This window comes from Cicer arietinum, chromosome 3, assembly GCF_000331145.2.
Source record: "Cicer arietinum cultivar CDC Frontier isolate Library 1 chromosome 3, Cicar.CDCFrontier_v2.0, whole genome shotgun sequence".
Lineage (NCBI taxonomy): Eukaryota > Viridiplantae > Streptophyta > Magnoliopsida > Fabales > Fabaceae > Cicer > Cicer arietinum.
The window spans coordinates 47238083-47251899 of NC_021162.2; the positions used below are offsets into that span (position 1 = coordinate 47238083).

Below are 13817 nucleotides of genomic sequence, written 5' to 3' on the forward strand. Positions count from 1 at the left end.
GGGACGAAAATGGGTTCGCGAATGCATGGAGGAGGAAGAAGATTCAGTTTTCCTCCATTTTATGTTTTCTTTCAGTTTTCCTTTCTTTCTTTTTCCTTCCTTTCCTTTTCTTTCTTTATATATATATATATATATATATAACAAATATCTAAAAATATTTAGATATTTCATAAACTAGCATGGAATTTCATAAACTCATTTCAGAACTTTCAGATGTTTCAAAACTTTTGAAACTTTCCTTGCATGCCAAACTTTCGAGCTGTAATGTTTCGAAACGTTCATTTATTCGAAAGTTTTCCATTTCGAAACTTTGAGATTCTAGGAAACTTTCGAAAGTTTCTTTGCTATGAAACTTTCTAATTGAACCAAACTTTCGAGACTTTCATTATTTATGGCAAACATGTACTTCGAAAGTTTCAACATCATACAAACTTTCGAATATCACATTTTGAAAATCTGAAAAATTCATTTTGAATATTTGAAATATTCGAATTTTGACTTACTTTTTAGTTTCGGAGGTTTCAAACTTTTGGGAAATGGGTAGGATTATATTCGAATATTACAACCTTTCGAAGAATTAGGTAAAAAAAGAAAAGTGAATTTTTTTTAGGTTTTAATAGATGAAACTAAGAGTAATATAGTCTTTTTCACATGACTAGGGAATGGAAGGTAAAAGTGGGGGCTTGCTCGGTATAATTGCGTTCTTAAAATAGCAATATATGAGAAGGAGTCGCTACCCAAACCCTAAGCCATAAGTTTTACTGTATTTTAGTTCTCCGCCCCATTCTCGTATAAACTCTATTTCTCGGACAATTTTCTCTCCAATCTCACTCTATTTCTCTTAATCGACAATTCTCTCTCCAATCTCACCTTCGCTTAGGTTTTTTCACTTCAGTTTTGTTTGTGAGGTTCCTTTTTCTCTCTTTCATTTAGTATCCTGCCACTGAAATGACTGACAAAGTAAGAAACAGAAATTTGTCACTGGATTTGGGTCCTCCTACAATGCCATCACAAGGGGATGATGGCGCTTCTGAACTTCAACAACTTCCCATCATTCATATCGAGGAAAATGAAGACGAAGTGATTGAATCTTCAGTTACATCTATTGATCAGGTTCATGTCCTTTTCTTCATTGAATATTTCTTTGATTTAAAGAATATCATCGTTAATTTTCTTTTAATTTATCTTCTTAATTTGTTTCATCTTGTATATCTTTATCGTAGACTATGATCACGAAGCTCCTAGCAAGTAATGTTTTAGATGATAAAGATCTTTCTCACATATTATGGTGGAATGAGGTAAGTCAATTTAGTTTTCCCCCTCAAACTTTGTAATTTATTTTATTTTATTGTTTTGATCATAAACAACAGAATCTTTTGAGACAACCTTGCTTTATCTTTCTTGGTTCCTTTCCAAATTATGGCAGAAGTTGCAGATGTGCAAAAAGCCCTCAACAGTGCATCTAATTGAAAGGCTTGACTATTCAAATTTGCTTGGCATGGATTGTAACTTGAAAAATGGAAGGTGAACACTTATAAAATTGATGGCTTATTTTTTTCATTTTCATTTTAATTTTCTTTTTAACTTGGTTCTTAATGGTGATCGTTATTAATTTTCAAACTGTTATCATGTTTTGTTCTTCCCCACCTTTTTCTTTTCTCTATAGAAAGGATTTGTTACCGCCTACATAAGTTGATGGTATTATTATGAGAAATTGATGGAAGAATCAAATTTTGTTTGTGCAGCTTGAAGGAAGGAATACTTTACTCGGAAATGTTGCAGTTCAAGTCAAAATTCCCGCGCCAAATTTTACTCTGCAGAGTACGTTATATTTATACATTCGATGAGAGTTTGGTCAGGCGTTGGTGGATTTATGTGTTTAGTCTAAAGGAAACAAAATTGCGATTCTCAACAAATTTCTGTTTACTCTTTTGCTTGCACAATGCAAACTTTGATAATTCTCTCTATATACTCTTTAGGTAGCTAACTTTCTTTTGCTATCTCTCTCTCTCTCTCTCTCTCTCTCTCTCTCTCTTTTCCCATTATGTGCTCAGGTTGGGGACTTCTATGAAGCTGTTGGAATAGATGCTTGTATTCTTGTTGAATATGCGGCTTTAAATCCCTTTGGCGGTCTGCGAACAGATAGCATCCCCAGAGCTGGTTTCCCTGTTGTGGTATTGGCATTTTTATTCTCATGCATGTTGTGTACCTTTATCTTCTGATGAGAAAATTTATATTAATGCACCGACTGGTTGTGCTTGTTTTCAAGCTGTTTAGTTTATATTGGTAACTGTAAAGTGATACAGCTTCTGTAACATTTTTTTTATACCTTGTGTTTGTGCAACAAGAAACAATATACATATGCCATTCTATGAATATTGCTAGTCCATGAGTGGTTATTGATGCTGAACTTTTGTTAATGGTTTGTGACACCTTGATCGATATTCAGAGTGTTCATTATTTTGCTGATGTGAGCTTAATTTTTTCACCTAGACTAAATTTTAAAGGCGTTTTAGTGTTATTTTTTATGTTGCGTGCACCAATAATGATAAATTTGTATGTATTTCAATACAACTATGGTTCAATTTAGTTGCCGGTTTGTTTTATATTTAAGGGTGTCTTTGGTTTATTCTTTGGTCACAGAATCTTCGACAAACTTTGGATGATCTTACACATAATGGTTATTCTGTGGTGAGTGCAGCAATTCAATGGGTCGTCCACTTTCCCCTATTTTAATTTCATCATTACATGATTGAGTTTATCCTATCTTCTGTTGCCTTTCAATTTATATCGTCCTTCAAATGAATACTCATTGCTTACAATTTTTTGGCTTGACAGTGCATTGTGGAGGAGGTTCAGGGCCCAGCTCAAGCTCAATCCACGAAACGCCGTTTTGTATCTGGGTAAGCACACCATTCTCTATATGCCAGCGGTCTCTGTCCTCCCTCCTTCTCTCGTATGTCAATTGGTGGAGCTTGCTTTGGTGTGATTGAGGAAAAAAACTTGTCTTTTTCACTAATATTTGTTTTATTTGTGATTAGAAAATTGATGATCCGTGGGTATGTTTCTATGTGCCTTTTCTTTTTGGATAGGAGAAAAGTTTCGATAGATAGAAAGAAAAAACATATTGGTTCTTTTGGTAGAAAAAGAATAGAAGGGTATGTGGACAGAGGTTAAGGTATCCTCCTTAACAAACAGAGTCCAACTCAAAATTGGAAATAAGCAAGATGTTTGCTGTATATGGTTTATGTTGTCAATTACATTAATATTATAGTAGTAATATTCGTATCTATTTTAAGCTACCTTACACGATGCTACTGTTTGTCAATTTTTTCAACTATATAGAAAATTGTCTCTTTCTTTTTACTTGACATTCTCACTTCTTGCAATCTTTATGACTTTAAACTTTTGTCACTGTCTCAGTTTTCTGTGGGTCCTAACCAGCTAAGGCAACCTCTATTGGTATGCTGTATGCTTGTGCATGATAGTGTCTGCGAGCTTTTTATAACCATAGATTCGTAATTCCAATCACCTTTTGAAGATTTATTTATTGTAGAGCTCATTGAAATGAATTGTTTTCTTTTCCAGATAACTTATCATATTTTATAAAACAATTTTGGATTTTCTGAGTATGCTGTGTGACTGACTTAATGTTCAAACGTTCAGGCATGCTCATCCGGGAAATCCCTATGTATATGGACTTGTTGGGGTTGATCACGATCTTGACTTTCCCGAACCTATGCCTGTTGTAGGTATGGGAGTTTTTTTTGCCTAATTATACTACTAATTAGATTATTAGAATTTTAATATTCCAATAGCAAATTGTATTAATATAATTTATAACTGGTCACTTCATTTCTCGTTAGCCAATTGCATAGCATTAGTTTTGTCTTACTTTTGCTGCACTTTGACGAGCTTTTTATATTAAATTTGAAAAACCATTAAATGCCAATGTTGCAATTTGAAAGGGTTTCTCATTTGGATAAAGTGGTCCATTGATTATTTATTTTGTTACTGATCTATTGTTCTGCTTACAGAACTTATTTTTCGTTGCTGGTATTGTTCTGTTTTATTCATGTCATTTTCCTAAACACTATGTTTTATCATAAAAATATAAACTTATGAATATATGTAAGATGTTCGTAATTTGTGAGAAATATGTGTCTTTTGTTGGTATATCATAATCAGAGGGGAACAATTAATTGTTTTAGTGCTTGCTTCTGATTATTCACAATTCTCCATTAATAGTACATCTTTGAACTACATTGGAATGATCAATTTCGACGACGCCTCTTTTATTATAGGCATTTCTCATTCGTCAAGGGGATATTGCATTAATATGGTCCTAGAGATCATGAAGACATATTCTTCAGAAGACTGCTTGACAGAATATGCAGTTGTTACTAAGCTTCGAACTTGTCGTTACCATCACTTATTTCTGCATACATCTTTGAGCAGGAATTCTCATGGTTTGTACTTTCTTATTCTTTTTCTCTATCTTTTTATCATAAAAGTTAGACCAAAGTCCCTAATATTTATACTCATGTATGGTGACTTAACATCTACGACACGGCAAAGCTCATATCATTAGAATCACATACCCCATGCTGTATCGGGATTCATCATAGTGAATCGAGATTCTTCATAATGAAATGGGATTCAAGATGACATTCATGTCCAAAGAGATACATACTAGAGCTTCATATCGATTAGATTCAATTCATTATCGAATCAAGATACCACTCGCATGTATCTTAAGATACTTAACCATGCTTGATTTCCTGTGAAACATTAGGGACAATTTCTCCTATCAAACACATGTATGACATATTTGTAGTTTCATGCATCCTTTTTCATGTATTTGAGTAATGTATTTCAGGAACATCTATTCGGGGAAAATTTGGTGAAGGGGGCCTCTTGCTGGGAGAATGTAGATCCAGACATTTTGAATGGTTTGATGGAAACCCTATTTCTGATCTTTTTGTCAAGGTATGATTCTAACCAGGAAATATCTCTTTTGCATTTTTTATTTAATTTTGAATGTAATGCATATAAATGAGTTGTGTATGATTCTTTTGTGTATTTCACTTTGGAACATAGGTAAAAGAGCTTTATGGTCTTGATCACGATGTTATGTTTCGGAACGTAACGGTGTCTTCGGGAAATAGGGCTCAACCTTTAACTCTTGGAACATGTACTCAAATTGGTTGGTATCTTAACACGTTGATTATGCTCACTGGTCTTTTTCTTTCTCATAAACAAATCTGCATCTCCTGCGTTTTTAGGTGTCATTCCTACAGATGGAATTCCATCTTTGTTGGAGGTCTTACTTCTACCGCATTGCACTGGATTACCAATACTGTGAGTAAAGTATTCTTATATTTTTTATGTATCAGTTGAAAATCATTCTGTGCTAGTTATTGCCAAAGTCGATGTTTAAAATTTTTGTAGTTACTATTTTTGTTTATTCTATCTTCATCCTTTTCATTATATATCATGATACACAATCTAGTTACAACCGGGATTTCTTCTTTTTTAATTAGAGTAAATTACTTCAACCTTTTCTTCTATTTACGTTTCTTTCACAAAATTCCCTCTATTTCTTAAAACACGCATTATACTTACACCACTCTTTTTTTTTTCTTTCTAATTATGCTCACTTAATTCCTTAACTGTTAATTTTTGTTTTGTAAAATCGATAAAAATACACTTATTAAGTTATTACATACTTTGACTTAATACACAAGAGCGCCCCCCTCAATTTTTGAAATGTTACGTAAAAAACCTCATATTTTATAAATACATTAAATCATTTTCTTAAAAATAAAAATTATTAAATACTTGAATAATAATAATTTTAAAAAAAAATTAAAGTAACCCCTAATTGTTTTTTTACGTCAAAATTGTCGTAAAAAAATCTAATAGAAACTAATCACATGAGTTAAATCTACTTTTACTTTTAAATTTAATTTTTGATGCTTTCCCATCCAGTTCTCCTAAAAGCTCCCGTGTTCCCTCCTAACACCCAAAATAATCATAGAAAAAGGAAAAATGTTGAAAGGGATTTCAGGTCAGGCATTATTATGTTTATCAAAGTTGTAGGATGTGGATAATATTGTCTTGCTGGTAGAGACTTAAGTGTCATATTTTAAACTTGTTTATATTTTGCAATGTTCGGTAATTTAGATAATTGTGTTATTCATTGTCTCATCTCAACTGTACCAAAATTTTCAATTTAAATTATTTACCTCCCTTGTTCTGCTTATTTCTTTTTATTTTAGATTCAATAATTGAATATATCTCAAATTATAGTCTTTTGGTGATTTATTCTGGATCCTGTACCAAATTTATGTAAGTGTCTGTTTACTGTTTTAAACTTGTTTATACTTGGTGATTTTTGACCATTTAAAGAAATAAACAATTCATTATCCAACTGTACCAAAATGTCACTTCAAATTATTTTTGTCCCCCGTTCTGCTTCTGGCATTTTATTTTAAATTTAATAATTTATGTAGCTCAATGTATAGTCTTTTAGCGATTAGTTTTTGATTCCTTGTCAAATTTATCACGTTGTCTGTTTATTTGGGTTCTCAGGTATGTTAGGGATCTTCTTTTGAACCCTCCTTCCTATGAGATTGCATCCAAAATTCAAGGTGATTTTCAATTGTTATACTCTTTGTTTGCTTCTTAATTCAACTGTTTTTTCCAGTGCACAGTTTATCTCAGCTTGTATCGTACTTTATATAAAATAATATAATAATAATATTATGATATTTTATACTGGATTTTGGACTCATTGCTTTCTGCGTTTGTTTGGCAGCAACATGTAAACTTCTGAGCAGTGTAACATGCTCAATTCCAGAATTTACATGTGTCTCTTCAGCTAAGGTTATCTATTTACTTCTGTTACTTGTGAATGAGCTTCAAGTGAAACTTGATGCATGCTATCCTAAATAGGTGCATGTCACGACTATTGTGCAGATTGTAAAGCTACTTGAATGGAAGGAGGCCAATCATATTGAACTTTGTAGAATAAAGAATGTCGTTGATGAAATTTTGCACATGAACAGAACCCCTGAGCTCAAAAAAATAGTGGAGCATTTAATTGGCCCCACATGGGTGGCAACTGGGTTAGAAATTGACTTCAAAACCTTGGTGAGCCCCAAAACTTGGATTCTTTTCCTTTCATTTTGTTTAAGGAAATATATTGTTCAAACAACTTATCTAAACAACCACAACCTTGACATTTCTTGTGTCTGAGACACATTCTACCCATCGTGTCTCTCTACACCTTGTGTTTGAAGCACATACTTTGAATACCCGAATCAATTTTACGCCTCTACACAAATAATATCAAGAAATAGATGTTATAATGTATGATGCTCTAACTCGGGTGTTGTCAAAATAATTGACTTTAAAAAACCAGTAACACCTTTACTTTACACAATTTCTACACCCCAAAGTTTCCTTCCTCAGTTTGGTCATTGCTTAGTTATTATTCAAACAATTTCTTTGGCACCATATTGACATACTAGTGCTCCTTCTTCACGCCTCCCACTCGAAATGAACCAAGAAGAGGTACGGTTTTGTTAATTCGACCGTGCTGTGGAATGAAGCCATTGCAGTGCCCACTTAATTGTTCTGGTTTCTAGGGTTTAAAATTTGTGCAAAACGGACTGCATGAAACACAATAATGAAGAAGATGGTGACATTTGTTATTTCAACTGAATTTTACATCATGACCGTTTAAGACACGTAATGCCCCTTAAAGCCGGATCACTAATGTAACAGACATGCATTTTTTAAACAAAATATGGAAAAAGGAAAACGTTGTACATGTTTTAAAAGATGAAGGACCTAAATGATTAAAAAAAATATAAAAGATTAATTTGTCAAAAATAAATAACAAAAAATGGCTAGAGCAGTTTTTTCTAAAACAAAAACATGTCATAAATAAGTAATACTTATAAATATATAATAAGCAAAAAAAAAAAAAAAATTATTGAACACTTTATATAAATCATTCATTTTTTATATATGTTTTATGTTCAATAAATAAGCTTTAAGCGTGTTGAAAAAGTAAAGTATAATATGCGCTCCCCAAAACATGGCTAGAAACACTACTTAGGGGTGGGCTAACTCAACAAAATGGTTGGAATGATCATCAGCCTTAATTTGGCGATAATGTTGCATAATGAAAGAAGAAAAGCCTTGTTTTAATAATCAATGAAAATTTCCTGGCACAGTTTTGCATAACTAGAACGAAAACCAATTCCACCAAGAACAACAACTCAAATTTTAAACCAGAAAATTTAGTATATAAAGAATTTTGAAAATTAAGCTGATGTGCATCATGACTATTGATATGATTCACAAGTAATTCATCACTGTCTTGGAATAGCTGGAGCAAAACTACAGCTCGGATAGCTGAGGTCAAACTAAATCTAGGATTGCCTTGATGTTTTTATGTATTTTAAAATTGGATTTCTCTTCCAGACACAATTAAAATATGATGCTTCAGTTAATTCTTTCTTAGTTAATTTGTTTGCCTCAAAGTTCATTGGATTTTAAACTTTTCATAATGTTTTTTTCTTTCTTCAGGTTGCTGGATGTGAAATCGCATCAGGTAAGATAGACAAAATAATATCTCTAGATTGTAACGAAGATCAGAAAGTCAGCTCCTTCAAAGCTATTCCCGGTGAATTTTTTGAGGATATGGAGTCTGAATGGAAAGGTCGAGTAAAAGCAATCCACATAAATGACGTACTTACTTCTGTGGACGAAGCAGCCAAGGCCTTGCATTTAGCAGTAGGTCTCTGTAGCTAACACCTTGTCTATAGCCGTTTTCTAGTAAAGTGTATTTCCAGTGACATGTTATGTTTCATTTATACCGTCCCAAAAATCTTTCAGGTTACTGAAGTTTTCGCTGCTGTAGTTTTTGGACTAAAAGCTTTCGTACGGTATCATAATGTAGAAATATTTTATTGTCGAGAGCAGAAGGCAGTGTGGTTCAAGATTCCATTTCATTGGTTTTTAACGACACTAAGCATTGGTAGCCCCGGAGAGGAACACATTGAACTGCTTAAGTATGCTGTAGATTCTAAAGGTAGAAAGGTAGGTGATGAATTGTTTACCACTGGGATGGTGGAGGATGCGTTATCAAGGTGTGTTTATTAAAAGATAAAACTGGTGTTTTATGTTTTTTATTTTGAAACTTTGTCAAACACTTCTCTTTTTCCTTTTTTAATGATATGTGCTGTTAAAACAATTTGGTTTAGGTACCATGAAGCAAATGCCAAGGCAAAAGCTAGAGTTTTAGAACTTCTAAGAGGACTTTCTGCTGAATTGCAATCCCATATAAACATCATTGTCTTTTCTTCCACATTAGTTGTGATTACCAAAGCTTTATATGCTCATGTGAGGTTTGTAAACATCTAAAGTTACTTCTTCTTTATTTTTGTTGATAATAATTGAATGGTATTTGGCCTGGTGGCGTGTTGATGTTTTTTTACTAACCACTATGGATTTCATTGATCTTCAAAATATTAGCTTTTTCATTGGATATTAATTTGATCAATCTGTCAATATGTAGCGTGCATTGACTGAAACATGGTTTTAAGGGTCCCTTAAAATCATTTGATACTAAAATATTGAATTCTCAATGATAGAGCTGCACTACTGTATCAATTTGCTTCATCCGTTTATTTTCAAAATGAGAAAGAAGTACCTAAATCTTGCAATCATTCTTGTAGTCTTGCATGTGTTACGCTAATTATGTTTGTTGTTATCTTGCCGTGAAGGGAGAAAGAGGAAATGGGTTTTTCCTACAATAGTAGAATCCCAGGGGCTTGAGGTAATGTATAACAACTTGATGTTTTATGGGAAAATTGCGTCAAATATTCTGTTACAGGTGTACTATTTTGATGCTTACATCAAATATTCTGTTCTATCTTGTACAAACCATTTTGCTTTTGCACGACAGAATGCTCCTCTGTTAGTATATCTAGAAATTTATAACGCTACTCCTGAATTGCTGCAGTGAACAAAAAAGGAGATAGAGATCACCTTGTTGGAGATGATGTCAAGGGATAACTCTCCTAAAAACCTACGGAATTAGGTTGTTAGGCCCAGGAATGAACGTAAACCTTTTCACTGATGGATGGACTTTGTTAATGAAATCCTAATCAATCATTAGATTTTTCTAGATCCCTTTATTTTATTTTATTTTGACTTGTTTGAAATGGATGCATTGGTGAAATCACGATTCAGGATTGAAACAAGTTCATTATACAACATTAGTGTCTGATTTCAGAGAGAAAATAAGAGGACGTGATAGAATATGAGAGAAAGTACTGAGACATGATAATGGCCTCGCAAAAATTGATATTTTAGCTGACTCTGATTCTTGTTTCACATTTAAAGTTGTTAGAGCTAGTTAGAAATGCGGTCTTTGTTGGCTTAACAAGCTGTAACCAAATTGTAACTGACAAGTATTTAGTAACTATAACAGAATTGTAATAGTTACAACACGTGCAATCAATGTGTGAAGCACTTGTCTACCATTATGTATTCCACCTTTGAGGAAGCATCGTTTTATATTACTAGTTATCATTGTAAGCATTCTCAGAAGTCCCCTTATATTTGGTTTTGGCAAAAACAAAAACAGCAAATCACAAATTTATAATATTTAACTAGATCAAAAAGTCAGAATTTTTTGTAAGATTAGTTAGCATTCTATTCCTGCGATTTGTGTTTGCTATCCCCTTAGAACCATGCTGCTTACCTGCATCTTCATATGCCTCTAACATGTAAGTAATGATCACAGTCAAAGTGAAGTTATTACTGTATATGTCAATAGTGCTGAAAATTTGGCTTTGGATGTAGATTGTGATCCCATCAGATTGAGTTCTATATACCAGACAAAGTATAGATAATTTGCACAGTGAAATGTAGTGCAATAATAACTTTACCATCTGATGAAATAGGGAGATGCTAATGTTCTTCATACTTCATAGCAATGGAGCTGAATTAATTAGTTGATATTTGTTAATGACAAATATGAACTCAAGTACATATAACTCTTTTTGTAAAGAATTGTAGCCAAGTATTTTCTTCCATGAGGGCTGACTGACATTCTATGAGGTGGTTGTTTTTAAACTATGTCTTCCAGGGAACATTTACGTTGATGCGTAATATTTAGTGTGTTCTAGCCTATCATCCATTTGCTATCTGTTCTTTATTACTAACTTGTTTGGATTCATAATGCGATGAATGAGCTTTGTTGATCTGTTGTTGCAGGATGGGAAGCCGCTGGACAAAAACTGTGAGATGAAGATAGTTGGTTTATTACCATATTGGTTCAACATGGCAGAAGGAGGCGCTGTGCATAATACTGTTGATATGCAATCATTGTTTCTATTGACAGGAGCAAATGGTGGTGGTAAATCAAGTTTGATTCGGTCAATTTGTGCTGCTGCACTACTTGGGATATGTGGACTTATGGTTCCTGTTGAATCAGCTCTGATTCCATATTTTGACTCCATCATGCTTCATACGAAGTCATATGATAGTCCAGCTGATCACAAAAGTTCATTTCAGGTTTGCTATTGTTTCATTCTTTGCCCTTAAATCATATCATATAATGTTGATTGCTATGGAATTGAAATTTCCTGCTGAATCAGCTCTGATTCCATATTTTGACTCCATTGTGCTTCATACGAAGTCATATGATAGTCCAGCTGATCACATAAGTTCATTTCAGGTTTGCTATTGTTTCATTCTTTGCCCTTAAATCATATCATATAATGTAGATTGCTATGGAATTGAAATTTCACAAGTATTTTCCTTAAAACTATATTGTTTTCTGTTGCTTTATGGAATTGAAATTTCACAAGTACCTTACTTCCTATTGTTCTTAATATCTGTTTACAGGTCGAGATGTCTGAACTTCGATCCATCATTACTAGAACCACCAAAAGGAGCCTTGTGCTTGTTGATGAAATATGCCGAGGAACAGAAGATGCAGAATGGATTTGTATTGCAGGCAGCATCATTGAAACTCTTGATAGTATTGGCTGTCTAGGTATTGTATCTACTAAATTGCACAAAATATTTACCTTGCCGCTTAACATCAAGAATGCTGTGCACAAAGCAATGGGCACCACTTGCATTGATGGACGAACAAAACCTACTTGGAAGCTGACAGATGGTATTTGTACAGAAAGTATTACTTTTGAAACTGTCAAGAGGGAAGGAATTCCTATGAATGTTGTCAAAAGAGCTGAAGATATATTTCATATTATGCAAGGAAACTGCCGTTTGTCAGATAAATCTGTCAGTTGTGTTGATGACTAACAACAGCTTATGACTCATTACTGGAAACTTTCTCATACTACAAATAGATGAAAAATGCGAGCTCCAACGAGCATTTCCGGCTTGTTTTAAATTGTAAATTTGATTTTGTCCACTACTACTTTCAAGTTCGCCAATATCCAACCAAGTTGAAATCTCCTCTAATAAGGCACTTTGCAATTTATCACGACGCTTACTAGAGGAACACACAACATTGATAATAAAAGTTAAGTGTGAAAAGAAATCATGAATAGGAAAAACTTCTCTAAAATGATAATAAAAGTTAAGTGTGAAAAGAAATCATGAATAGGAAAAACTTCTCTAAAAGCAGAAATCAAAGCAAGTTGTAATATATGTGTAAAACAATGTATATAATAAGCCTAAGAATAATCTTTGAGAAATAATGCTTGTAATTCATTCAACTCTTCGAGGATATTTAAAACATTAAGACCATGCCGAGAAAGAACATTGTAACACCCTGATATTTAACAGCGCGAGTGTATTTTTTTTTTCAAAACAAATTCATAAAAACAAAGAAATAAAGAAGGAAATACTTTTGGATAAATATTTAAGTCGTAACATAACGACAAAGTCAACAAATATTTACAAAACACTGCCCTGAGAATTCTAACTTCCCACATCACATCAAAAGTGGTATATGGAACCCATTAAAATAAAATGTCAAGCTAATAATATTGGTATAGGTACAGTCTTCCAAATTAAAATAAACACAACCCAGAAAGAACGACATCTTGTCCCTATACGTTAACCTAATCTGATCATTCTACAAAAAACTATACATCACGGATAATCTTCACGCGCCCCGCAAGATCCTCTTGACACAACTCCAGTCAGGTGTGTCCAATTACTTTCCCATTCACAGGGTACTAACCGGTGGAAATATCCTGGTTCTCATCTAAGGGCAAAACTCAGATTTCCACAATAGTTGTAAAGGGTCACCAACCGAATTTAACAATTAACACATAACATTTAAGTTTTTAAATGCACAAAATAACCTTTCAACTTAGCATGTGTAAGACCCATAATTTTAAAGTACCGTTTATGTATTTTTGGTGTATTTTGGATTTTGGCTCGGAGGCTTTTAAGCCAAGGCTAATAATATTTTGGAGTTTTATAATCGAAAAGATATTTCGATGCCAATTAGAATTTCTCGTCGATAAATAAATTGAATTTAACTGCGGAAAATCCTTTACGGAGAATTTAAGGCGTTTCGGGTGAAACGGTAATTTAATAAATATCTAGATTTTGAGATATTTGTTAAGTTATATTTATTATATTTATATATGTTTGTTTGGAGGGAAAAAGAAAGGAAAACTAGAAGGAAGGAAAAGGAAAAGAAAATGGTATATAAAGGAAGGAAGGAAAAAGGAAGAAAGGAAAAACAAAGGAAAGAAAAAGAAAGGAAGGAAATTTCAAATTTCCATCTCCTTCCTCTGAACTTCACA

The 13817-nt window shown here is 33.2% G+C and overlaps 1 protein-coding gene across 11 annotated transcripts; it reads left to right on the forward strand.

Annotated features, from left to right (window-relative positions):
* Positions 1–723: 723 nt before the first annotated feature.
* Positions 724–12452, forward strand: LOC101502420 (DNA mismatch repair protein MSH1, mitochondrial-like). 11 transcript variants are annotated; one of them, XR_012162278.1, is made up of 20 exons: positions 724–1113; positions 1224–1298; positions 1427–1524; positions 1746–1821; positions 2055–2174; positions 2644–2712; positions 2839–2903; positions 3667–3752; positions 4305–4469; positions 4880–4989; positions 5101–5206; positions 5286–5361; positions 6595–6653; positions 6821–6888; positions 6982–7155; positions 8602–8808; positions 8911–9164; positions 9279–9422; positions 10040–10139; positions 11299–11440. XR_012162278.1 is itself a non-coding variant. In XM_027332426.2 (20 exons), the coding sequence occupies exons 1-19, from the start codon at positions 949–951 to the stop codon at positions 9850–9852; spliced, it is 2169 nt and encodes a 722-aa protein (XP_027188227.1). In that variant the 5' UTR covers positions 724–948; the 3' UTR covers position 9853; positions 11299–11440. The 11 variants fall into 11 exon arrangements, 10 of the variants coding, with proteins under 10 accessions (XP_027188227.1, XP_027188230.1, XP_027188226.1 ...); XM_027332426.2 differs by lacking the exon at positions 10040–10139 and adding an exon at positions 9801–9853; XM_027332429.2 differs by lacking the exon at positions 10040–10139 and adding an exon at positions 9801–9853 and having other exon boundaries at positions 9279–9417.
* The last annotated feature ends 1365 nt before the right edge of the window (positions 12453–13817 follow it).